The sequence below is a fragment of the Aspergillus fischeri genome, genomic scaffold (genome assembly GCF_000149645.3).
Source record: "Aspergillus fischeri NRRL 181 1099437636247 genomic scaffold, whole genome shotgun sequence".
Lineage (NCBI taxonomy): Eukaryota > Fungi > Ascomycota > Eurotiomycetes > Eurotiales > Aspergillaceae > Aspergillus > Aspergillus fischeri.
In genome coordinates, this window is record NW_001509772.1 from 2,471,558 (window position 1) to 2,494,685 (window position 23,128).

Below are 23,128 nucleotides of genomic sequence, written 5' to 3' on the forward strand. Positions count from 1 at the left end.
TTTTCTTCTTGACCTGCATTTCCATGTGACATTTCGCAGCGTGTGAACTTCCTTCCACCTCTCGATATATTCGAGCAAGCTGCTCTGATAGAAACCTGAGACGTTCGGAACCATAAAACACGGGTAACACGTCCAGGAAACAGATAGTTTGATCATAAATAGCAGTATTGCAAGTCTACATCGCCTGATTGGACCGCACATAAATGGTCAGCTTTGAAAACCATAAACTCTACCCTTCATTACCTATGACCGAATCCAGTTTGCAAACACTCATAGACAATCGGTCAGCTTACGAATGAGTGTTTGCATTACAGGTATGTCTTGTGTTTAGCAATGTGGAGAGTGGATAGAGAGCTGTATAGTTGATCAAGCCTGGGTATGCGTTGAACAATGAGACATGAAATTCGATGCTCTGCCAAGGAGAGCAACGACCCTCAAGGCTACAACTGCTTCCAGTTCAATGGCCTAACCTCAGGAAAGCTCCATTCTGGTCTAGTCAACCCTTGAGGTGAAGCACATACGGCACGTAAGCCTTGCCAGAAGGGTCAATTACGCGAAGATCTCAGCACTTGCACTCAGTTGCGTAGGCCATTATCCGAAGACAGCTTTACTGACTGAAAGCAGAATAGAGAAAAACCCAGAGTGTCTCCATCAAGAGATACGTGGAGTAGTCATGATGTAGCCCTGATCTATGATGCCCTCTGGGGGTTATGCAACGTTAAAGGGAAAAGAAGTGTCATTGACGTCTGCACTGGAGGATGAGATCGAGGAGCAAATGTCTTTGAAAGGATATTCTCATGAGGTCTCGACCGTTAATCCTCGGCATCACTTCCGTTTTCGATATGAGTATCTGGAATTATCTCATAATCCAGTGGACCTAGTCCGGATTTCAGCCTGCCATGATCTTGTACACGCCCGAGTGCAACCCTAAAGACACTTTCAACCCGTACTACAGCCCATATGTATCATTCTCGCGGTAATTGACTCTAGGATTGCCACAGCGTTCTTCTGAAAGCGTCAAGCACTTCCGTCATTGCTACAGTGAGCCTGTAATTTCATCCTGAATGCTGACTTCATAGACTGTGATCATGGGAATTTGAGTCTCCTTCGTCGTTGTCTGGAACTAAAGCACTGACCGGGGACTGGGAGTCCATTGCATCAACGATGCGTTCGAGATCTTCCAAGTCCCGAGGCCATTCTATCCAAATAGGAAGAAGCAAAGCTATAAGTACGAGTCAAGCTTCGTCGAAATCAGACTGCTATGATCGACCATCAAACACATATCTGCGAATAACTATAGCAAGGATTCCAATTCTTCCATTATCGAAATTCTTCTCAAAATGCCTGCTCTTATCAGCCGCCAAAACTCCATACCGGAATCTATCATCTCGGTTAAGAACGGCACCAAGGTGCAATCCACCAGTTCCTGTGGCCTTCTCGTGAATGCAGCCCGCAAGGGTAACGTCGATATCATCAGGTTCCTGATCTATCTCGGTGCCGACGTCAATGAATACTACGACGGCGTGACCCCACTCCTCGCGGCAGCCATAGCCGGCCAGGAAGCTGCCATGATTGAGCTCCTTCAGAATGACGCGAGCCCCACAGCTCGTGATAACGAAGGTTGCACCATTTTCAAGCTCCTCCTTGACAACGGTCACTACGATATCGCGGAGATGTTGATCAAGGAGTACCCCGACCTCACCGTGACGGACCCGCGTCTGCCCAAAGGAGAGAAATGGCTCCGGGAGCAGTTCGAGGAGATCTCAGACAATGTCAAAGACCCGAAGAGCAAGCCTAGCAAGGAGGTCCTGGAGTATCTCATTTCAGGTCAGCTCCCTCGTGAGGAGGGCCGCTCCGTCTCGGACGTCTACTGGGAGCATATCTTGCTGCGTTATATCGGGGATGTTCCGCTTGATATCAAGCGGAACTACTCCCGCTCCCTGCGTCTGTCGCTGATGGGAACTTTTGACAAATTCCTCCTTGGACATGATGGCATCAAGGAGTCGGCGAGGCTGCTTAATAGTAAGTTGCCTACTACTGCTTACACCATCGAGGGCACTGTCGTAGATGAAGACGGGGGATGGGTGACGGAGCGTTGGAGCTACCATGATGCCTATGGCATCGATGTGAGAGATGGTATAGATTCGTTCTTGATCGATAGTGAGAAGGGAAAGATCATGGTGAAGATGATTAACTACAACGTTGGTAAGAAGACGAATTGTTAGGTCCTGGCTGACATGTCTTCTGTTCGATTGCGTGAAAAACCAAAAGTATCCTTTCGTTTTTGAACTTTTAGTGTTGCTTCAGTTCTAATCAGTGGAATTTGTTTTAAGATATGAATCAAATTGGTTTTGGCTTCCTCACGGCAGTTTTGTCAGTTATCCAGCTGAATATTGGTACAGCTACCACGGAATCAGACAGATAAAGGCTGCTTGACAGAGCAATGGTCCATTCTCTCCCTAAGCTGAAGAAATCTAACATACAGTGGCAAGTCATGCTGACTTCACAAAATCAATCAAGGAAGAAATATCGTCACCACCATGGCCAGCCGCCACTGCCTCCCCCATAAATTCCTTCATGGGCCGAATAAAATCCGCAGAGACTTTCTGTGCCGCACTGGCGTCGATAATATTCTGAATAGCAACCAATTGCATACCGAGATTCGATCCTTCGCTGGCGTAATTCCCCTCATCAATCTGCCTTGCCATCCCTTTGGTGTATTCGGTCATTGCCCCCAGCCATGGAACCAGGAGGTCCACGAACTTGACCGCGGGCGTGCTCGACCTCACGAGAGCGGTTGCATGCAGGAAGCCTGAGAAGAGACCGTACATGCCGCTGAGCAGAGCCAGGTCATGCAGCGACGCAGAGCCTGCATCTTCGCCTAGGAAGACGCACTTGGCTAGCACTGACAGGTCGGCCTCGGCGGCCTTGAATGCATCCGGTGACCCGCTGTACAGGACAAGGGCATGAGGCGAACCGATCATGGACGGGGTGGCCATGATTCCGCCGTGGACGTATCGAGCGCCGTGACTGACGAAACGGTCTGATAATCTCCGAGCTTGGTCAGGCGTTCCGTTTGTGAGGTTGATGATTGTCTTGCCGTGGAGGTGGTCAAGAGCGCCGGCGAGAGTTGCTTCTACGGCGGCGTTATCGAGGAGACAGATGATGATCAGATCGCTTGCGTTGATGCCATCCACTGCAGTATAGGAAAGTGTTGCACCCTTTTCGAGCAAAGAGCTTGCTTTTTCTGGAGATCGATTCCATACAGCGACCTTGTACTTCTCTTCGAGGAACCGAGACGCCAGGGCTGTGCCCATGGCTCCGAGACCGAAAATGCTAACGGATGACATTGTGATTAGGATTTGAGAGGAAGGATTGATCTGAGTGTTGATTGATCCATACATTCAGCAGATTTCTACTTCTATTTATACGTGCACGCCTCTTCATTCCATGTTGTTCCATCTTAATATCTACATGCATGCTTGGCAGCCAAGGGTTGCTTTGAAATCACGGTGGGTACATCTCGTATTTGACAAATCAACAATAGATTGCCAAGTGAATTGACTCATTTTGTAGTATTTGCATCTGGAACCAGTATAGAGATATTCAGGACAGAAATTGGAATTCCGTGTGAATATGCAGTAGTACTTGGGGTAATATAACCGCGAGATGCCCGAATCCGGACCAATATAGTAGCGCACAGGATACATTCCCTACAAACGGAGTCTAAAGAATATCTGACATATAAAGTATAAATTAGGGGGTTGAACTATTATAATGGTACTATACTATGATTGTTTTAATCCTTATGCAGAAAGTCCTTATTATAGATGAGACTGAGAGCAATAGGGTTAACTATTTTATGTATTTATAGGAATGAGTTAGCAGGCTGATGCGTCCTTTAAGAAGTTGGAGCTAATCAGGGCTCACTATGACATGACCTAGGAACGCTTACCACCATGGAGGACAGGTTCGAGGAGAATTTCAAGAATGGGCGTCGAGACGGGTCCTTCAACGGTTATCCGTGACTAGCCCACCCACACCGCTTCCAGTGTGGGTAATGAAGCTATTCTCAACGCATTACCTGACTATCTAAGAAGAAATTCATACTATTCTCATCTGCTGCCTCTGCTGATCCATATAATATCATATTATCTTGTGTAGGTGCTGGTGGTGGGGGTTTACCATGCACTTTCTCCCACTGCCTTTATCAATGCCTCTCTTGTGCAGCAGCACCTTTGGCCTTGATATACTTTAATTCCTTCATCTCTTGCTTCACTGGGCCTAGATTAAGGTGTTCTGGGAGTCATTTCTTAAGTAATATGCCCATACCCTGCTAACCTGTCTAACTTCACCAGTGTGCTGAAGTGACTGATTTGCATACTCTTCTAGTAGCTTAGGTGTCACTGGCATGGTATGATCTCCCATCCAGACTATCCACAGTATTAAGGCTTCCTCCTAATACCCATTAAGTGCTTTATTAACTGGTTCCAAGCTGTATGAGGCTGTCTGCCCTTTTTAATGTTGATCACATAGTATTAAATAAGGAACGCCATATTCATTCGGAGATATTTAGTTTTTTTGGGTCTGAGCGGCTTCACAGGCCTTAAGGAGGTCAGATTCATTAACTTTTATAGATTTAGGCATGTTGGGTGATGGGAATAGCTTTAAGAGGTTAACATATCGAAAATTGGTGATTACAGTGAAATTCGTGATTACGCTAGCTCACCCATAGCTGGAAGTGGTGTGGGTGGGCTATAGTCACAGATACCACGTTGGCCACAAACAAGATCACTCATCACAAGTATAAGAATGACGGATGGATGAACGACTAGTTGCTGGTCGCGGTCAGTCATTTAGCAAATTTATGCAAAGTAGATCAGACTCGATTAGACAAGGACAATATGCCCCTTGGCCTTAGCATGTTCAGATCAACAGATGTTGGATTAAGTACAGGTCAATAACGAGCTTCAAATGACTTTTGTGCATTTTCATCATGTTGCCCCATTTCCAAGCAAGCCATAATGACACGGGGATCGACTGTTCTATCTCGAGTCTCAATGAGCAAAAACAATGGGCTGGCCGTCGGGTTTTGCCTGTCCGGCACTGTAGCTTACGCCATCCACTTTGAGACCGTATTCATTGACAAGAGTGATGGTGTCGCCATTAGTGGAAAGATGACAATGGGGGATGTCGAAAACCTTTGTTGCCATCGCGTCCAATGCTGCATTAGGGGGTAAAACTTGGATTTGGCCAGCTGAGTTATGAATCTGCCACGTCCCAAGGGAGAGAGGTTTGCTCGTGAGGTTGGTGAGAGTAACGGATTCCCGTCGTTCCTTTGAGCCACCCCGTCCAGGAGCTTTGATGTTTGCCTGTTTGATGGCCACAGAATTCTCAATAAGATCGGGCTGCCCTCTTTGGTCAATTAGGTAGTCACTCCAAGTCTCCGATGATATGGCATGTCCAGTCCGATCATCAGTATGGGCTGCCTGGGATGCAAAGCCGAGGAAAATGCCAACCCATCGGTCAGGATTTGTGAAATGAATTAAGAGAGCTCCGTCTTGAAAAATGCCATCATCCCCCTTCCAGCGTCCTTTGTTGCCCTGGTTCATATGGACATCGTGGATTCCATTTTTTGTGTTAAAACGCGCACCAAAAATATATACTTCAGCTTGGTGTTCAATGGCCTGACGAACTTCGGGTTCCAGCACGTCAATAATATCGTTATCAGGGCCCTCAATGTCATGTGGCAGAACCCGGCCGCTGTTGACGTTGAACAAGTTACTCCGGATAAAATCAATCCTTGGACCATCAGGGCTCGGCTTCGTATCTTCGAGTAGATGGAAACCCAGTTCCAGTACACTGAGCCTGTCGATGATGGGATGCTGGCTGAAATCACGATCTACCCAATACACGAGGCGAGAGTCCTTGTCTCCAGATTTGATATTGATTGCAGCTCGGAAGAGTCCAGGAATTTCCTTCCCTGTCCGGCCAAGGTTGCGTTGAGAGCCCTCCTTGCGATGTTGTCCACTGTCGTCATAGTATAATGATAGATGCGGTGACCGTGGGTCATCTTCATGATGTTCAACTATGTAGCGCACAGGGTATGCCTTCCAGACACCATAATCTTGGATAGGCATACTGAAGGTAGTTCACAGTTTATCAATATGCTAACAGTGATATTATGCAGTGTTAGAACTAAGTATATACTATGTTTCAGGGTCTAAGAGGAGTTTAAGGCTTTTTATAAAGCACCATAGTCAGTCCATTATGTGAGTCTGATGACGCATGATGATGATGCGTAACATGATTACGAAATAGTTATTAAATTTCCACATCTCTCTCTACTAAGATCAAAGTGTAGATATCAGGTGAGCTCAGGCCCAGAATAGTCGATATGAGTCAAGCCATTTTCACTAGCTGAAGTTTTAGGATTCCTTACATGCTAATGGACTTACGCATATTCTGTTTTCGCATTCATGGACCCTTTGGTGGCTCCGCGGTTTAGACTTCCACAGTCCTCAGCTGAATGACGGTTGCGGTACCCTTGCGTCAAGCTCACAAGACACCTGGAAAGCGCGCAATGATTCGTGGATGTACCTTTAACAAGGGGCAAGGCAGCTGGGTCAGCTGAGCGCTATCAAGGGTAGACGAGAACAGCAGTATGCTCCCATAGGTGCGGAATTCCGGCTTTATAATAAGTGACGTGAAAGACATATTAAGAGTGCCATCCATAAATACCACTCCTGCTTTAATCAAATTGAGAGCTAGGACATGCCGAATTTAACTACCGAACATGCTACAGGCCACCCGTATTTCACACTCATTAAAGAACAGGACTTAGAGTCTCTTTTGTGCCGATGGTTTCGGACATGACCATCTATGGCTGAATGACCACAATCTCCAATCTTAGTAGACAATTTCCAACGAGACCAGTCTTCCGAATTGACATAAGGTATGTTAGCCATTATGAGCTAGAGCTTATCTTTCCCCTATTCAGGACTTGAACTCCTACGCGAGTCCTTGTTGGCATCTTCAGCAACGTTACCAGAGCCAGGGACGGGAGCATAGGGATGTGGAATGCTCTCTCGCAACGGATGCGCCGTTCCAGTTTGGATATCCCCCTCATCCGTCACTTTATGAGCTGCAGCAAGAGCATAGTCACCAGAGTCGAAGTAGGTCCGATGCTTTGATCGTTAGGCATTCTCTTTGTATGGTCATTGCCCAAGAAGTAGCAAGTACCTTGGACGCTGGGCCTAGCAGCCCTCTGTGTGGTAACTTCCCATAAATGCTGAGGAGGTGCTTTTCGCGCTCAGAGAGCGGCTAAAGTAGACAAAGAAATGAATTAAAGGTGCAGATGTGGGAATGGTCAAACCTACTTCTGTAGAAGGCTTTTGGCTCTCTTTCGGATTCATTTCATTGTTGAGCCTGAGTGGAGTCCACGATCAAAGAGCGTAGGGGGTGATAATTCCAAATATGCTTTGAGTCGCCACATGCATCAGTGACATCACCCGAATGTGGGGTGACACTTATATTGGCTAGACTCTATACATACTAGCGCAGGAGCCTATCCCCACAAAATATTGGTAGATCTCCTGACAATCAAAGTTAAGCTGATTAAGTTTTATGAGTGGGCAACTGACATATCTATGAAGACTATGATATCTTATGTACACAGAGCAGATTAACAATAACAGCTTCTTCACCTATTGTCTAACTAAAGTAGTCATGCAACAAAGAGATTAGCAGTTGAATATTTTTCACATTGAGATCCATCTTTATACAAGAAGCCATGGAGCTACCCTATCTACTCTGTACCATGTTCACATACATCATCAACTGGAGATGTCTACCAAGGTCCACTAATCCTAATCCAGCAATCACATGCCACTACAATAAAACCATTTCAACATCATAACACATCAAGGAAAGCAAATATATGATCCGTCTTCTGTGCAGTTTCCCAAATTGTCCAGAAGTACAGCCTACCATAGGTTGCAGGATGGTGTTTAACGACACGTCGACCAGGAGCTGCTGCTTTAAAGCTATCTGCATGAAGCATCCTGCCATGCTTCACGGGGCTCGCCCGGAATCTTTCTCAGTCGCGAACAAAGCATCTTCAGACCAGCTTCAAGACAAGCTATGGCGAGGCTTTCAACCATTGAGAAGCTAAAATTGGCTGCACTAATATGGAAGCGAAAATGAGCCATTTCCACGTACTCCCCACCTCACGAGACGTTCCAACTTCGCCGACTGCATCGAACTGGACCTGGAGGAAGACGGCCATCGTAGTTGCACGTACAAAAACGACTCGGACTGGGATGATTTATGAGACGCCTCCATATCCACACTGAGAAGACCATGGGATCTTACAATGGTCTAGACATGATGGATCGTCTTGCTCTTACTGTCTTCGACGACCGGACTACCTTTGACCGCGGACATCCTTTGTGCGCGAGGACTTCAGGAAATGGGCTGCCACAGCGCCTCAGGAAGAGCAAGGTACCGGTCCGGGGAACGCTCAACACTACCGGTATTGTAGCCAGGTCACCGACGAGTGTTTGGATTCCATTATTCGAAAAGCGCCGCCACCTGATGAACTGACAATCAACAAAGAGGGGCTTGCCAACATTATTGATGCGAGCTGGGAGACTTAGTCGCAGTGGGATGGTGACGAAAGAATTGAAAACGACGATGCGCCACTTGAAGGCTGTACTCTGCTGGCTGTGGGCTGGATGAAAGTTTGTCACGATGGAGTCATGATGGGTTCTTATTATTATTTACGCAACAGCCACGCCTGGGATTACGAGTATCGTAGACCACCGCAAATCGAGCAGCAATGAGGATTTCGAAGGTGTTTACGGCTGAGTCTCGCAAAGTTGTCCCGTGTTGCGGCAGGATAGAAAGTCATTCTGATAAAGCTACTGTAAGTCATTCCTTATGATACTTGCCTTGTCAGGCATCGTCGGGGCGGATTTCATGAAGGAACTCGGTCTACATGCCCTCAATGTAGAATTATAGCATGCACCCCATTTCACGCCTAATCATGATTAAAAATGAACTAAAATTAAACCCATCGACAAATTGGCCTCGAATATAAACCGTATCTCCCTGTATTCCATCCTGATTTACCCATAAGACGCCCATCCCAGTCAAACCCAACCCATATCCTACCGCATCGGCATCCACGGCTCACACAACTCTTGCGGCAGACTCTTGACACAAACCGACTCGGATAGTTTCACCCGCTCTGCTTTATTTTCCTTCCCGACCTGCACCAAGGCCATATCAACCTTGAGATAGATATCATCCCCCACAGCCGTGAGCTGGAGCTCCCCATTCGCGCACTCCAGATCGACCTCGACCATGAACGACAACTGCGGATTCCCGGTGAACGCTCCTAGGCAGAGACCCGCAACACTCACTTCCATGACCGTGTCGAAGCTGAGGTGGTTGATTGTCCCGGTGACCTGGTGTTTCTTAGCTGTTGATTATCACACCAAACGGGGGAGAGTATACATTGATGGTTCCGATGGTGGTGTTGAAGGATGCCCACTCGTTTTTGGGCGGTCTTCCGAAGAGGTTCAGCGAGGAGGATTGTTTGTTCTGGCGGACGTGGTACGTGCCGCTTTTGGATTTTGTGGTGGTGAGGATGGCGCCTATCCTGTAAGTATTGTTGTTGTTGTGAGGGAGTGGTGCGAGGAATGCGTACCTGTGAATAGGGCGGATTCTGGCGTTTCGACTGTGGAGTTGAGGGCGACCATTTTGGAGTAAGTTGAGTATCTGGATGGCCGGATAGCGGATAGCGGATAGTGTGGGTTGACAGTGTGACCTTGGTCTTGAATTTGTGGGAGTTGAGGTTGAGGGATTGGATGTCAGGGCTCTTTTAGAAGACTGAACAGTAGAAAGGGATGGTGATTGCGGCATCCCTTGCATACAGGCTCGCCTTTCTATTGGCGTCGATCATGTCCATCTTGACATATTGCTTTGTGGAACTTGTCTGATTTGAGGAAACAACAGAATGGCATGGAGGAGATATCACGCTGCAGCTGCAGCGGTAAGACAGAGCCACGTCAATCAAATTGCTTCTTTGATAGGGGTTCCAATAATTTGATACGCTCTAACTCTAATGCAGCTTACTGCAGAGCAGTTGGCATGCAAATGTGATTAATCACACGTACCTTTAGTACGTCGATCATCGATGATCGCCTAGGCTCGATGAATAATAGGTTGCCTGCAGGCATAATGCTTGTATTTCACTGCAGTGGTGAAGAATGCCTGTCAGTTTGCATCAGGAAAACGTTACGTCCCCACCATCTACGCCTCGCTTTTCAGACACTTGTCTATGATCTTTGCCATTTCTAAACATTCTTCATCTCTCATCGTGGTAGCGAAGACCTGAATAGAGCATGGTGCTCCTTCCAGCTGCGTGAAGTTGTCTAAATGATTGTTAGTCAGAAGAATAGGCCTCTAGATCAGCAAAAGTACTCACAAGTCGGTCCAGCCTGACCCGGAGCAAGCTCAAAAGCCTCCTGGGCATCCATCTCGTTGACCCGTCCGAAGGGGATAATGCATGAAGGATACTGAACATTGTTAGACGAAACTTCCAAGCGGTGAAATTAGCTTACGTCAAGACAGTTTAGGAAAGTCGTGTACGGGGCGAGTCCAAACAGATCATGCGGAACAGCCGTATTTTGAGCTGGTGGCGCGAGACAAACATCAAGATCGTGGCTGATCCACATCTTCCTCCAGGTTTCTCGAAGATCGGCTCTCTTGGCATTGAGAGCAGCGAGTTTTCCTAGCCGGTCTAAATGGCTGAAATCAGGTAGATAGGTTTTCCCTGCCTGCTTGAGTATCTCTACCTGGCGCTGGATGTTAACGAGAGCAGGCACCGATGGCTCGCCGGCCGCCTGTAAGTGCTTCATAGCTCCACTATCGAGAGTAAAGATATTCCATGCGACTTCGTTGATCTCCATTACCCTGCATTCATCGGCTGACAGCTCAATGATTTGATGGCCTTGAGCTTTCAGTAACTTGGCAGCCTCCGCCAAGGTCCTTTGCACTGGTGGATGCAGAGGGAAGATAGAGTCTGGGGGCACGACGCCAATTCGCAGGGGATGTCTGACAGTCGCCTGTCTCCAGGGCACATCGATGACGGAGGAATCGTACAGGCCGGGTCTCGCATAGATGACTGTCTTTAGAAAGACCTCAATTGCATCCATATCCAGAGCTAACGGCCCTGCACAGGACAGGATGAACTTCATGCCGGGGGTGCTACAACTGCGCCCGCCACCATTCGGGATACGGGACGCACTGGGCCGGAAGCCGTACGTTCCGCAGCATAGAGCGGGAATACGGATTGAACCTGGCTTTGTTAGTTCCTTCTGTAGACGGGGGATTATCTTACCTCCAATATCAGTTCCGACGCCTAGGGGTGAGCCTCTCAGGGCGACAAGAGCGCCTTCACCTCCGCTGGATCCACCTGGTCCTAAAAGAGTGTTGTGGGGATTCAATGTACGACCAAAGACATTATTGTGTGAGTCGGCTGTCTACAACAGGGAAATTAGCGTTTATACATCCGAAACTAGTAGGTAGACGTACCATCATCGTTTGAGGAATGTTCGTCTTGACATAGATAACAGCTCCCAGGCTTAGCAGAATATCGACCAAAGGCGAGTTTTCGGTCGATTTCTCGTCCAAAAAGGAGATCATTCCAATAGACGCATGCGTTCCCTTGACGTGGAAAAGGTCCTTGATGCTGATCGGGAGGCCATGCAATGGTCCCGCGGATTTGCCTTGCGCCTTGAGTTCATCTAAATATTTGGCTCGCTCTTGGGCTTCCGGGAACATGGTCTCTGTGAGACAGTTTACCTATCTAACATGAGGATTTTATCATATCAGCGACGAGAACATTCATACCAATTGCTGCGCCACTGCAGCTCGCTTGGAAAATGCCAATGTCACTTCGAGCGAGGTCAGTCGTCCATCTGCCAATGCTGACAGAAGGCCAGACACGGTGTATTGCTCTGTGATTTGCAGTTCTCGCTCGGTTAGGATACCAGCTTTGCGGACAGCATCTCCCTGAATCAGGTCATTTTTGTTCTCGGCCAGTGGTAGCTGTAGGGAAGAGAGGATGCTTTCTGGGATCTTCCATTCAGCGGGGATCTTCTGCAGGCATTCCCGTTGCTTTTGGGCGACTTTGTGCTGCCAGTCGGACAGGGAGTTTTGAGAGTTCATTTGTATAATCCAGCAAGCCTGAAATAGTTGACGAGTCTCTAGTATGTGTGGTGAGTTTAAAACGGTACTAGCGAGTGCTCATGGAAGTACTCTCACAATATACAAGTCCTGAAGGTCTCAACACGAGCAGCATCCAATGTAAGGCTACCTGCCATTCTCCACCACATCAAAGATAAGTAATACCTCCGTTCCGGCAAATTGCTGACACCACACCAATTAGGACAACAATCCATGTGTGAAGAACGAGGGGTAGGGATCGCTGCCAATCACAATATACTCACTCCAGCCGATATAGAAACCTGATTGGCTAGTTCGGCTACAGCTTATGGAAAAGGTCGCGTCTGGATTCTAGGCGCATAAATCTGAAGGTCACCGGCTCAATCTAGGGTCGTCAGGGTCGTCATATTTTATGTTCATCTTCATCCAGCTTCATTAGTCTAATGGTAGAATCCGTCGTTGCCATCGACGACGTCCGTTTGATTATTCATGATAATGGCTTGCTTTCTTATTTCACCTTCCAAAGGCCTAATCCAGCATTTCCCTCACTTTGACTGCAATTGGGTCAGACACCACGTCCGTTTTGTCGTCTCTGTCGACTAACTTGACTATTGCTGATCGACGTTCAACGATTCACGATCCCGAAGCTAAGCAGAATAAGGAAGAAAATCGAGGAAAGTCTCTACCTGCATCAAACAAAGCGGCAGAGAACAAGGCCATACAGCTAACGACAGCCGAAGTAAGATTCGGCGCAAGATGTGGACTACGAGAGCTAGGAAGAGAAGCTGTCGAAACTAGGATCAGAGTCCAGCAATTACAGGGCACTTTACTGGGAAACGGTCGTATGCGCCCAATGGCTAGGAACTACCAAGCGAATGTAGCTATACAAATCAAACGTTGACGTCAACCAATCTATTCTCCATCTACCCATCCTTCCTGTAACCCCAACTCCCATATACCTGCCATGAATAAATACAACAATTCTGGCTGTCATAACGTTCAGTCAACGTCGCTTAAATGTCAAGCCCGTGAGTTCTGTGCCTTGAGTTCAGTCAAGCTCAATTGACTGGATTGCTTGATGGACTTCCAGCTAGTCTGATCCCAGTAGCCACCAAAGCAGTATCCTGGGTGCAAAACAGTCAAGCATAGAGTAGCGATAACCATCATAGCGCCCTCCAGGATCATGAAGGTCACTTCGTCATTCGCCAAGGGACCGTCGAAACCCTCTCGTAGTTCGGCCACCCGGAAGATGGACCGGACAAATATCGCTAATGTCGCGACGGTGAGCCCTATAGTTGTCAGATATACGTAGCGGGGTGAAATACAGGGAAGGAGAAGCCTACCGATCAAGAACGCCTTCCACTTGAGCGTCTTGCGGACTTGATACATCGATTCGTTAAGTTTGTCCGGGTTCTTGTACACCCGCCAGGCAAAATCGGCGCACAGACAGAGGAAAACCCCGAGAGATGCCACTTGGCTGGCAAGGCCCGCTATCATAATGTTGATCCCCGTCTGACGCAGGTCTTGCTGATCGTGATCCGCAGTCGAGGTAATGGCTCCTCCGGCAGCTTGGAGCACAAGTGAGAGGAAGTCGCAAAGAACGAAGATAATGGTGTAGGTTCTTGGCTTGAGACGGGAGATACCCTCGCCGTAGACAACGACGATATGGCCGAGGCAGATGTAGATGACGGCACTCAAGAAGGCAGGTCCAATGGTGAGGCAGATTAGATATCTGGACAATAGAAGTCAGCTCATCCTGCCGTGGTTTCCGGGAAAGGTGATAGATAGAAACCCACTCAAGGAATGGATCAAATGGAAATGGGTTGTAGTGAAGCTGGACTCTCCCGACATAACCGATGACTTCAAGAGCAAGACCACCGATCATTCCCACTAGGTATCCCCAAGTACGGTAATAGATCCCAAGTCCCAGATTGGCCACCAACATCGTACCAAAAAGCGCCAGGTACAGAAGGTTACCCGCCAGGTTGGGAACATAGTTGAAGTTGGCGAGACTCAATGGACAAGTATCCAGCGTACAGTAGTCCGAGGGGTCTGTAGTGTTGCTCACCATGATGAGAACTTTCCAGAATATACTCTAAGTAAATAATAAGCACGGTAGAAGGAAGATGCACGAGTTGAGATTTCAACGATCCCAGTCGCAAGTCCCTGTGTGGTTGATGCCATATAAGTAGGTGCCAGTTACTTCGATGCCTGCTCAACAGCTCGACTTCAATTGCTAAGCCCTTTTCCCAACGCATGTTTCTAGCCCTTGGTATCAACGGCTCTCACTGCGGTCGATACATCAACAACAATTTAGTATCATACACCGTAAATGTGGATGAGCACTGGGGCATTGGCCGTAGCTTCTAGTACATGATTTGCTGCACAATGGGCATGAACTCTAAATGACTAAATTTAGAGCCATATTTTCCGAATAAAGGAAAAACAAAGCAATTTGTTGGCTCGGCCATATTTTGAGGCTGAAGTTAATAATTGAGCTGCCTGAGTCAGTAAGCCCTAGAGATAGAACGAGCCAACGAGGTAGGCCTCTTGAAACAAAGCCGTGTTTTTCGGGCACGGACACGGACAAGGACACGGACAAGGCCACGGACAAGACACGGACTCCAGGCTGGGGATAAGAACACCGAGAAGAACGCGCCCATACCGACAAAACAACGCGTCATTCTGCTGAGGCGCAGCGTCAGCTTCTGAGCTGACAGAGAAGAGAATCTTGGCACAAGGCACGTTGTTCTATCCGCCCGCTGTCAGACTGATGTTGGCCAGTTGTGCCCCTCAAGGTAAACAAGGGTAGCCAAGTAAATCTCGACTTGGCGTGTCAACTGAATCACTCTGAAATAACTAAGAAAATATAGTTCAGTCCATGTTCCAGAACCAGGCATCAAGATAGAATAGCCCAACTGCATAAAAAGTCAAGTCTTGGCTCAACTAACCTGAAGACCAGAGACCCGCCCAGCGTGGGGTTGAGGCCGTTGGCATATCTGACCGACAGCGCATATCATCAGGAAGAATGGCTGCAGATACTCTCTGAAACCGCTGCTGCTGCTTGATTCTCTTGTCGGATGTCTAAGACATCGCCGTATGGGCTGGGTAACGACACTATGGCCGGTGATCCTGGACAGTGCAATAGTACTATATTGTTGCCTGAGGCGGCAACTTCTCACTCACCCATCAGTGCTAAACTCTTCCATCCCCTCTTCAAACTCGGGCATTCAACTATCATCAAATCCATCGATTTTATATGTCGGACACATCAATGACTCCCGATACGAGTTCGGATGCGACCACACCGCAGATTCCCTTGGTAAAAACATGCCAGAATTGTGCTCGTGGCAAGATACGTTGTGTTCGATCCGCAGATAGCGAAAGTTGCCAACGGTCAGCATAGCACAACAACTGATCTGTCATCCTCAGGGGACTGACAATTAAAGATGTCAACGTTTAGGAAAAGAATGTGTATTTCGTCAAGCACGCTCCAAGTCTGATGGGAGTCGGCGCGACAAGTCAGCACTCTATGAATATCCCTCCTGCTAGAATCTTGTGCTGACTGTGGGGACGCTGAGCAGGAGAATTGATATTCTTGAAGAGAAGGTTGACCAGCTCCTGGCCAGATCAAAGACGGCTACCTTTAAAAGACGGACTGATCATGTAAGTCCCATGCTGACTGCTCGCTTGAAGTAGTAATGCGCTTAATACATGCAAGAATCCAACATATTCGAGAGCATCGCGGCGCGAAGCGTCTGAGAGCCCCAGCGCAAATGGAGATGTTATTGACCAAGGTATTCTGTCCATGGAGGCAGCAAATGCTCTAATCGACACATACAAAGCAACAATGATGCCAAATTTACCGTTTGTTATCATTCCCTCAGATCTGAGCACCGAGGAAATACGTCGAACGAGACCAGTAGTATTCCTTACAGTCCTCACAGCTGCCCTGTTCGATAACATGCCTTTGCAGCGTGTGCTAGAGAAGCAAGCAAAAGTTGCCATTAGTGACCGCATGGCATTTAAGGGAGAGATCTCCTTTGATTTACTCCAGGGTCTTCTGATATACATTGCATGGTGCGTATGTCGGAACTGGGATTTAGACTGTACTCTAACAGGAGCAGGAGCCAATATCATTCGCGTCCTCGCCGATTCTCACAGTATCTGCATTTGGCAATCAGCATCATTGTCGACCGCCGACTGGACAGAGCTCCTGGCATGCGGTTGTGGCAAACGAGGGTGGGCATAGCTGATAGCAACTCAAACCCAGTGTGCTGGGGCCCGGATGAGCAGAGAGCCGTTATTGGATGCTATTACTTTTCATCAAGGTACTTCACTCTCGCCATCTCTGATACTTGAAACTGACAAGGCGAAAGCGTATCGCGAATCCTTCAAAAGCTATCAACCTTTCCACACACGCCATACATTGAAGACTGCTGTCAATCCCTTGCTCGAAGCTCAACCTGTCCGTCTGACTCACAATTGCCTCATATCGTACATCTTCAGCGGCTTTTTGAAAGCATTGATCACCTATCGCCTCAGAATGCACCAGAACTGCATTGTACAGATGCTGTCCTGGAACCCCATTTTCGCAAGATGAAGGCCGAGCTAGACCAGTTCAGAGCTGATTCCCTCGCTGCCTTTGCACACAATCGTATGTTGAGTGATGATTTACCAGTTAAGCCCTCAAGCTAACCAAAGCAGAGTTTCTCATCATGCAGTTCCATACAGCAGAGCTATACCTTTGCCAAATCACCCTCTTTGACCGGACAACATCGGATGACTCAATGTTCTGGTCGTCACTCCGCGTCGAAGCTTTATCCATGGGTCTCATGGCAGCCAGGCAGTTCTTTCAATTTTATCTCGCGCTCCCATTGCGTGCAGAGACTGTATTCAATAACGCACAGTGGGTTCAAGGTGGATTTTGCTTGACTCTAGCTGCAAAGCTCTCAGTCGCCGCCTCAGATTCCTCGATCGACCGCCAAGTAGCAAAACTTAGGGACTCGTTGGACGTGTCTCTGATACTCCAGCAGGTTATCCTACGCGTCCAAGCGTTAGTCACGCCCCTGGTGGACGCACGAGGCGAAAGGGATGTATTTTATCACTATGAAAATCGCCTTAAGCGCTTGAAGTGGTGGTATGAAACTCAGATGACGCAGATTCCCGTCCAGCGCCAACATCATGCTTCTCCAACAGCAATGGCATATAACCCTATTACCACTGCGGGGCCGTCTCCAGTTCCGGCAGAGGATATGCACACACAGTGGCCCAGTATGTTGCCTGATGCAACCATTGATGATCTATTCAAGGAGTGGAATTCCGACGTAGGCGTCTATTTTGGCGTCGCCTAAAATCCGGATGCCATGATATTGAACGTGCCTCCTTCGACGTTGATCGCTATTGGAGAAGCTCTCAGGCGTTTAGCACAAGTCCACTACATTCTAGCAAAGGTTGATAAGGATAGAGTAGGGGAACATGATGGTGTGTTAGGTATATCTTTCAATTAGAAGTCATTTATCTTATACTGTAAGTACTGTAAGCGAGCTAGTATCTGTCTAATAACCAAATCAGAACAGATTGCTGAATTTTTAAGTCGATAGTAACATGAAATGTCCCCTTTGCCTCAGTTGACATTCTCTTTAGCTGACGGTGCCTGCTGGCTCTTAGCTTCGTTCCCACAAGCAACCCAAGCTCCGCAGTGGAGAATCATGATCTCGATAGCTAGTATAAAATCCCGTCAGGATGGAGTCGGATTCGCCAGGGAAGAGCCGTTTCATTTTCGCAACGTCGAAACTCTGGCGTAGGGCAGCAAACTTTCGACTACGGTTTGTGCATATCTATCTCCGGATGTCAGCTTTGATCAACATTCGTAAAGCTTGTTTCTGACACACCACCAGAACAGGTAGGTAAGGCATCGGCGAAAACTTCCCGTAGACGAACGTGATGTACTCTCCTCCTGCACCATCGATGGCGAAATCCGGCCCCTCCTTGTCATCACAAAGACCCAGTTTCCTGGAGGTGACGGGGACGCTGTCGGTTGAGAAATGGAATTCGATCCCCCCAAAGCCGCCTTTGGATCTCGTGACGGATATTCCTGTCAAGTACTGAAGGTACGACCCTCCTGGACCACCGAACCAGACCCAGAAGAGGAGATTGTGACGAGATTTCGCCGGCGATTGGCCCACCGAAAACCCATCTTTCATGCGTAAATTTTCTGGCGGGAGACCTGGATACCATAATGCAGTATCAAGGAGAGACCGGCAACTTTTTCGTTTTGGCCGGGATGGCCGGCCCACCGCCAGAGAGACAAGTTTGAAGCCCTAGTCTGCCATTAGTACAGGTGATAAACAGGATGAAAGGCTAGAGAGTATCCTGACATCAAAAGAAGCAGTTATTCCAACAATCTCCTTTTCCGACTTCAACATACGTGTTTGAGGACATCCCCTGTTCGAACCGAACCATTTAGTGACGTCGGATCCTTCGTCGATTACCTGCAACCCATGGATACCTGCCGTCCCCACTGCGACAACGAATCCCCCTAAGGCTACTACATCGGCTGAAGAATTGTCCCGAGATCTGTAACCGAGTTGTGTGCTGGTACCATCGTCGAAGAAAAGTTTCAGACCTGTGATGTAGACTGTGTCCTCAATGTCAATGGATGAGACAGAGATTTGACGCAAATGACCAGAGAGGATCACATGCTGCGTGTACAGGATTTTGCAGCTGTCAATATATTCTTCACCAATATTAGTAGCCTTGATAGGCCAATGGAGCTTCACCCAATCCAGGCCCACAGGGTCTCTGGGGTTGTTAAGAATAGTCGTTGTGTCAGGTTCAGATAGGTCCAGGATGCCTTTCAAACACCGTGCTAATCCCCAGATCCTGGCTCTATTGTGTAAAGAAGCAGCACGCTGAATGCATATAAAGCGATGCAGCAATCTTGAGTTAACAAACTTGCTGGGTTCCAGTTCGTGCACCTCGAATGCGAAATCACACTCCTCAGACTTGATTTTCGATGTCCAAAAGTGTGAGCTCTGCATCATAGTGCTCAACCGCCTTGAGACGAATCGTAATTTCAGGCAGTCGTGCACTTTCAGGTAAGCACATATTTCAAACCAAATATCCAATGGGAGGTGATCAAGACAGCTGACACTCTCCGAGCGGGATTTTACTCTCTTGATCGGATACGGCTTTGATGCTTTCCGATTCACAGACTTCTTGGGCCTCGTGGCTCTCTGCAATGCTAACCTCCAGGCCCGATTGCCATCAGGAAAGGGATCTTGTTCCATCGGCCGCCAAGTCTCATGTCTCCCAGTTACACTGTAATGAAGCACACCTCTGCCAGATTTATCAACCATCCCGCCATAGGAATGACCCCAGTTAATCCTAATAGAGAACTTGTTACACAATGAGTTGCACACATCCAGTAGCCGAGCCAGTGGTACAGCCCTTTGGCCGTAAATACGTCTCAGGAGTGACCAGCATGCTTCGTGCAACAGGAATGCCGCCTTCGAGGGGACCTGGATGAAATATCCCACGAAGTAAACTTGTCTGCATTGAGGCTTCGGTTCATCGTTCCAAGAACTGTTCTCGGCACGAGGGACAGACCACGCCATCCTTCCCTTGCGATATCCCAAGCCAGAGAGGTGTGCGCCGTCTTCGGACTGCCACACTGGGCCTGTGTCAGCGGTGCTGCAGCCCCCATCAGACAGGAACCTCACTCACAAATTCGGAACATGCTTGTCCAGTTCCTCTTTTTTATACTTTCTGCAATAGGGACAACATTGCCGCAAAGAATACAGTATGAGGATACCGTAACGGGAGACATCGTTCGTACCTAACACATAGGCAGCTGTAGAACAAGTTGTCTCTGCCGTACGAGGAAGGATCCAACCATCTAACTCACGTTTTTTAAATTTCTTTCGACGAACCTACAGGTTGACTGGTACTGCGTCATTTTGACAGCTATGTTGATTTGCAATGCAGGAATTATGGCACATCATCACCAAACCATGGTAGATCCATGCATTCACCGAGTTTGACTGACTAAAAGGCAGGCTCCTAATATAAAATGATTGAACATCAAAGAAACATGAATGTGATCTTTAAAGTGCCTTGTAGCATAAGATAAGTCGATAGGTTACGGGTGTATGTGAAGGGTCAATATCCAAGCCCTTCCCTACGGGTCATTTATTCCAAGGACGCCATTCCGCATGTTAAAATTAGGTTCGCAGGCAAAAGGGACAAAGATGCCCAGATGTGAATACGCCCTTGTCTCTCCGGCGAATCTTTTTCGGACCGAATTAAGCTTCCAATTTGCTTGGAATGGATGCTAAATGAGGTTCCGTCTCCTGTACAATTAGCGTAATCAGAATCAATACATCAAAGGCCAAGGAAATGGAGCCTTCTCTTGCTTTGATTCATCGATGCTGTTGATCATTATGATGCTACTGGATTGTTACACAGCCTACAACTCTAGGCAGTAGTATGAGACAACGTCGCTGTCGTCGTCGTCGTAGTAGTAAATTAGTAATGCTCCGTTGGCGTGGATGGAAGGATTCAGCAGTGCAGCACTGCCACATATTTGATATCACACGTTTTGTTAGGGGATGATACGTGCCTGAAGACCCTACAGGGAGTGGAAGGCTCCCTAAGGGGCTACATCGTACATGACACACTCCGTAGAGTAGGTCTTTCTGATGTGGTACATATTTCTGAGCCAGCAACAGGATCTGGAGGATCTGAACTCATTTCCCTAGTGTTTCGACAAGATATTCCCCCACTACCTTGTGTCCCGGCCGGGGATTTATGCCAGGGCAGTACTCTGCCCCTGCGCCACCATGCCGGTGCTCACGGGTACTTGCAGAGTCGAGAGAAAGGGCATAAAAGCTGATAACCCCTTTGTATAATGGAAGGTCAATCAAGGCCCTTGAGTCATGTATATCTCAATGAGAACCACAAAGTCCCTCCTGGCCAGCCTTTTGCTGGGGCAGGCCATTGCGCACCCTGGCTGTCCCGGTCCTGATATATCGACATTCGACAACGCAACTACCATCGAACGCGATGTTGCTATAATCGGAGGCGGAGCTTCTGGCACCCACGCTGCCATCCAGCTCCGTAAGATGGGCCACAGCGTCGTGGTGGTCGAAAGGGAACCCCTCCTAGGCGGCCACACCAATACCTACCTCGATCCAGTCAGCGGCCAGCATATCGACTACGGCGTCCTGATCTGGCAGAACATCCCCGAGGCAAGAGACCTCCTCGCCCACTTCAACATCTCCACGACCACCGTGCAATTCGGACGCTCCAATAGTGCCCGCGTCGATCTGCGCACGGGACAAACTGTGCCCCCGCCGCAGGGCAATGTGACCGACGCCATGATGCGGTATGCGATGCAGCTGCTCCAGTATCCCTATCTCGAGGAGGGATGGAACCTTCCTGACCCTGTGCCGGAGGACCTACTGCTCCCATTCGGGGAGTTTGTGAAGAAATACGACCTCGCAGCGGCTGTGGAGACCCTTACGCTGTATGCGCAAGGTCTCAAGGACTGGCTGCAGTGCCCGACCATATATATGATGAAGCAGTTCAGTCTGGGGGTGGCGCTGGGCGCGCAGAATGGGTTCCTGGCCTCGGTGGACGGCAACAACGGGGCCTTGTATGAAGCTGCGCAAAAGGAACTGGCCGCTGATGCATTGCTCAGCAGTACTGTGGTTAGCATGGAGCGTCCAGCAGACCGTCCGCATCGGATTCTGGTCCGAACTCCAAAGGGCTACCAACTGATCAAAGCCAAAAAGACCATCATCACTGCTCCGCCGAAGCTGGAAAATCTGGTGAATTTCGATCTAGACGATACCGAGCGTGGCGTCTTTGGCCAGTTCGAAAATGCCTTCTACTACACCACTGTGGTCAGAGTCCCAGGTCTACCAGCCGGGCTTGACATCATCAACCGCGCTGCTGACACGCCGTACAATATCCCTCATCTGCCGGGAGTGTACGCCATGTTGCCGTCTCGCGTCCCAGACATCTACACGATCTTCTATGGTGGCGGGGAGGCCAAGACCGAGGACGAGGTGAAGAAGAGCATCAGAGACGGTGTGATGATGCTACGTGAAGCACAATTCAACACCTCCGAGCCTGAGATCCTGACCATCAGCAACCACAGTCCATTCGCCTTGTTCGTCTCGGCCGACAAAATCGCAAAGGGCTTCTATAGGGACCTCTATGCGTTGCAGGGACAGCGGAACACGTACTATACCGGCGCTGCGTTCCATACGCATGACTCTGCTGCCGTCTGGAGGTTTACGGACAACCTGTTGAAGACTATGTTTGTTTGATGTGCTGCAGATTGTTCAGTGGTCTGTAACTGTGTATCATAAGGGACGATAGTTGTTAGTTTGCGCACAGCTTAGCTTAATATCAGAGTGTTATTGAGAATCCTGCTTTTGAAGCCGGCTCCGCAGTAGCTGAGTACTACCATATTGTTAGTAGTATTAGAAAATAATGACGAGGAGTAGCAACTATACAAGAGAACTTAGGAAACCACATACGCCGAATATCCTGCTTAGTTCGTCGCAGTCGACTTCTTTCGCGACCTATGTTCGTCTCCTGGTGCAACGCAGATAAAGATCTCTAGGCGAGGAAGCAAGATATTGCCAAAACCACCCTTGGAATGACGAATGTTTGGCTGGTGTGACTCGGCAACACTTCGGAGCAGCGGTCATACAGCGCGCATGGATACGCTGGTCACGCAGTCTAGACCACCTTGACAGCTCAGCCAAGAATGAATCCTGCCAAACGAAAGCTAACTATTGCTATACTTTCTTCATGTTCCTTCAGGGCCAGTCGGTGGAGTTTGAATCACTGTGTATGAAGGAAGTCCGAAAATGGGCAG

General features: G+C 48.3%; 9 protein-coding genes across 9 annotated transcripts, besides 3 other annotated features; 3 read left to right on the top strand and 6 right to left on the bottom strand.

The window, feature by feature from the left end:
- Positions 1-1,340: 1,340 nt before the first annotated feature.
- On the top strand, positions 1,341-2,225 carry NFIA_040860 (ankyrin repeat domain-containing protein; the record flags this gene model as incomplete). The annotated part of the gene is made up of 1 exon (XM_001266405.1): positions 1,341-2,225. One exon carries the CDS (start codon positions 1,341-1,343, stop codon positions 2,223-2,225), a length of 885 nt encoding a protein of 294 aa, XP_001266406.1.
- A 267-nt stretch (positions 2,226-2,492) lies between these two features.
- On the bottom strand, positions 2,493-3,350 carry NFIA_040870 (NAD(P)-dependent oxidoreductase; the record flags this gene model as incomplete). Its single annotated transcript, XM_001266406.1, has 1 exon — positions 2,493-3,350. One exon carries the CDS (start codon positions 3,348-3,350, stop codon positions 2,493-2,495), a length of 858 nt encoding a protein of 285 aa, XP_001266407.1.
- A 970-nt stretch (positions 3,351-4,320) lies between these two features.
- Positions 4,321-4,623: a mobile genetic element.
- A 434-nt stretch (positions 4,624-5,057) lies between these two features.
- Positions 5,058-6,140, bottom strand: NFIA_040880 (uncharacterized protein; the record flags this gene model as incomplete). The annotated part of the gene is made up of 1 exon (XM_001266407.1): positions 5,058-6,140. One exon carries the CDS (start codon positions 6,138-6,140, stop codon positions 5,058-5,060), a length of 1,083 nt encoding a protein of 360 aa, XP_001266408.1.
- An 852-nt stretch (positions 6,141-6,992) lies between these two features.
- On the bottom strand, positions 6,993-7,415 carry NFIA_040890 (uncharacterized protein; the record flags this gene model as incomplete). Its single annotated transcript, XM_001266408.1, has 3 exons — positions 6,993-7,187; positions 7,243-7,323; positions 7,380-7,415. The coding sequence occupies 3 exons, from the start codon at positions 7,413-7,415 to the stop codon at positions 6,993-6,995; spliced, it is 312 nt and encodes a 103-aa protein (XP_001266409.1).
- Positions 7,416-9,170: 1,755 nt separating this feature from the next.
- On the bottom strand, positions 9,171-9,764 carry NFIA_040900 (uncharacterized protein; the record flags this gene model as incomplete). The annotated part of the gene is made up of 3 exons (XM_001266409.1): positions 9,171-9,470; positions 9,520-9,659; positions 9,713-9,764. The coding sequence occupies 3 exons, from the start codon at positions 9,762-9,764 to the stop codon at positions 9,171-9,173; spliced, it is 492 nt and encodes a 163-aa protein (XP_001266410.1).
- A 553-nt stretch (positions 9,765-10,317) lies between these two features.
- NFIA_040910 (putative general amidase) lies at positions 10,318-12,237 on the bottom strand (the record flags this gene model as incomplete). The annotated part of the gene is made up of 6 exons (XM_001266410.1): positions 10,318-10,439; positions 10,493-10,583; positions 10,629-11,365; positions 11,408-11,549; positions 11,602-11,871; positions 11,920-12,237. 6 exons carry the CDS (start codon positions 12,235-12,237, stop codon positions 10,318-10,320), a joined length of 1,680 nt encoding a protein of 559 aa, XP_001266411.1.
- Positions 12,238-13,254: 1,017 nt separating this feature from the next.
- Positions 13,255-14,305, bottom strand: NFIA_040920 (RTA1 domain-containing protein; the record flags this gene model as incomplete). The annotated part of the gene is made up of 3 exons (XM_001266411.1): positions 13,255-13,523; positions 13,578-13,966; positions 14,031-14,305. The coding sequence occupies 3 exons, from the start codon at positions 14,303-14,305 to the stop codon at positions 13,255-13,257; spliced, it is 933 nt and encodes a 310-aa protein (XP_001266412.1).
- A 504-nt stretch (positions 14,306-14,809) lies between these two features.
- Positions 14,810-14,856: a microsatellite.
- Positions 14,813-14,856: a microsatellite.
- Positions 14,857-16,952: 2,096 nt separating this feature from the next.
- On the top strand, positions 16,953-17,588 carry NFIA_040930 (uncharacterized protein; the record flags this gene model as incomplete). The annotated part of the gene is made up of 1 exon (XM_001266412.1): positions 16,953-17,588. One exon carries the CDS (start codon positions 16,953-16,955, stop codon positions 17,586-17,588), a length of 636 nt encoding a protein of 211 aa, XP_001266413.1.
- A 3,585-nt stretch (positions 17,589-21,173) lies between these two features.
- Positions 21,174-22,571, top strand: NFIA_040940 (amine oxidase, flavin-containing superfamily; the record flags this gene model as incomplete). The annotated part of the gene is made up of 1 exon (XM_001266413.1): positions 21,174-22,571. The coding sequence occupies one exon, from the start codon at positions 21,174-21,176 to the stop codon at positions 22,569-22,571; it is 1,398 nt and encodes a 465-aa protein (XP_001266414.1).
- Between the last annotated feature and the right edge of the window lie 557 nt (positions 22,572-23,128).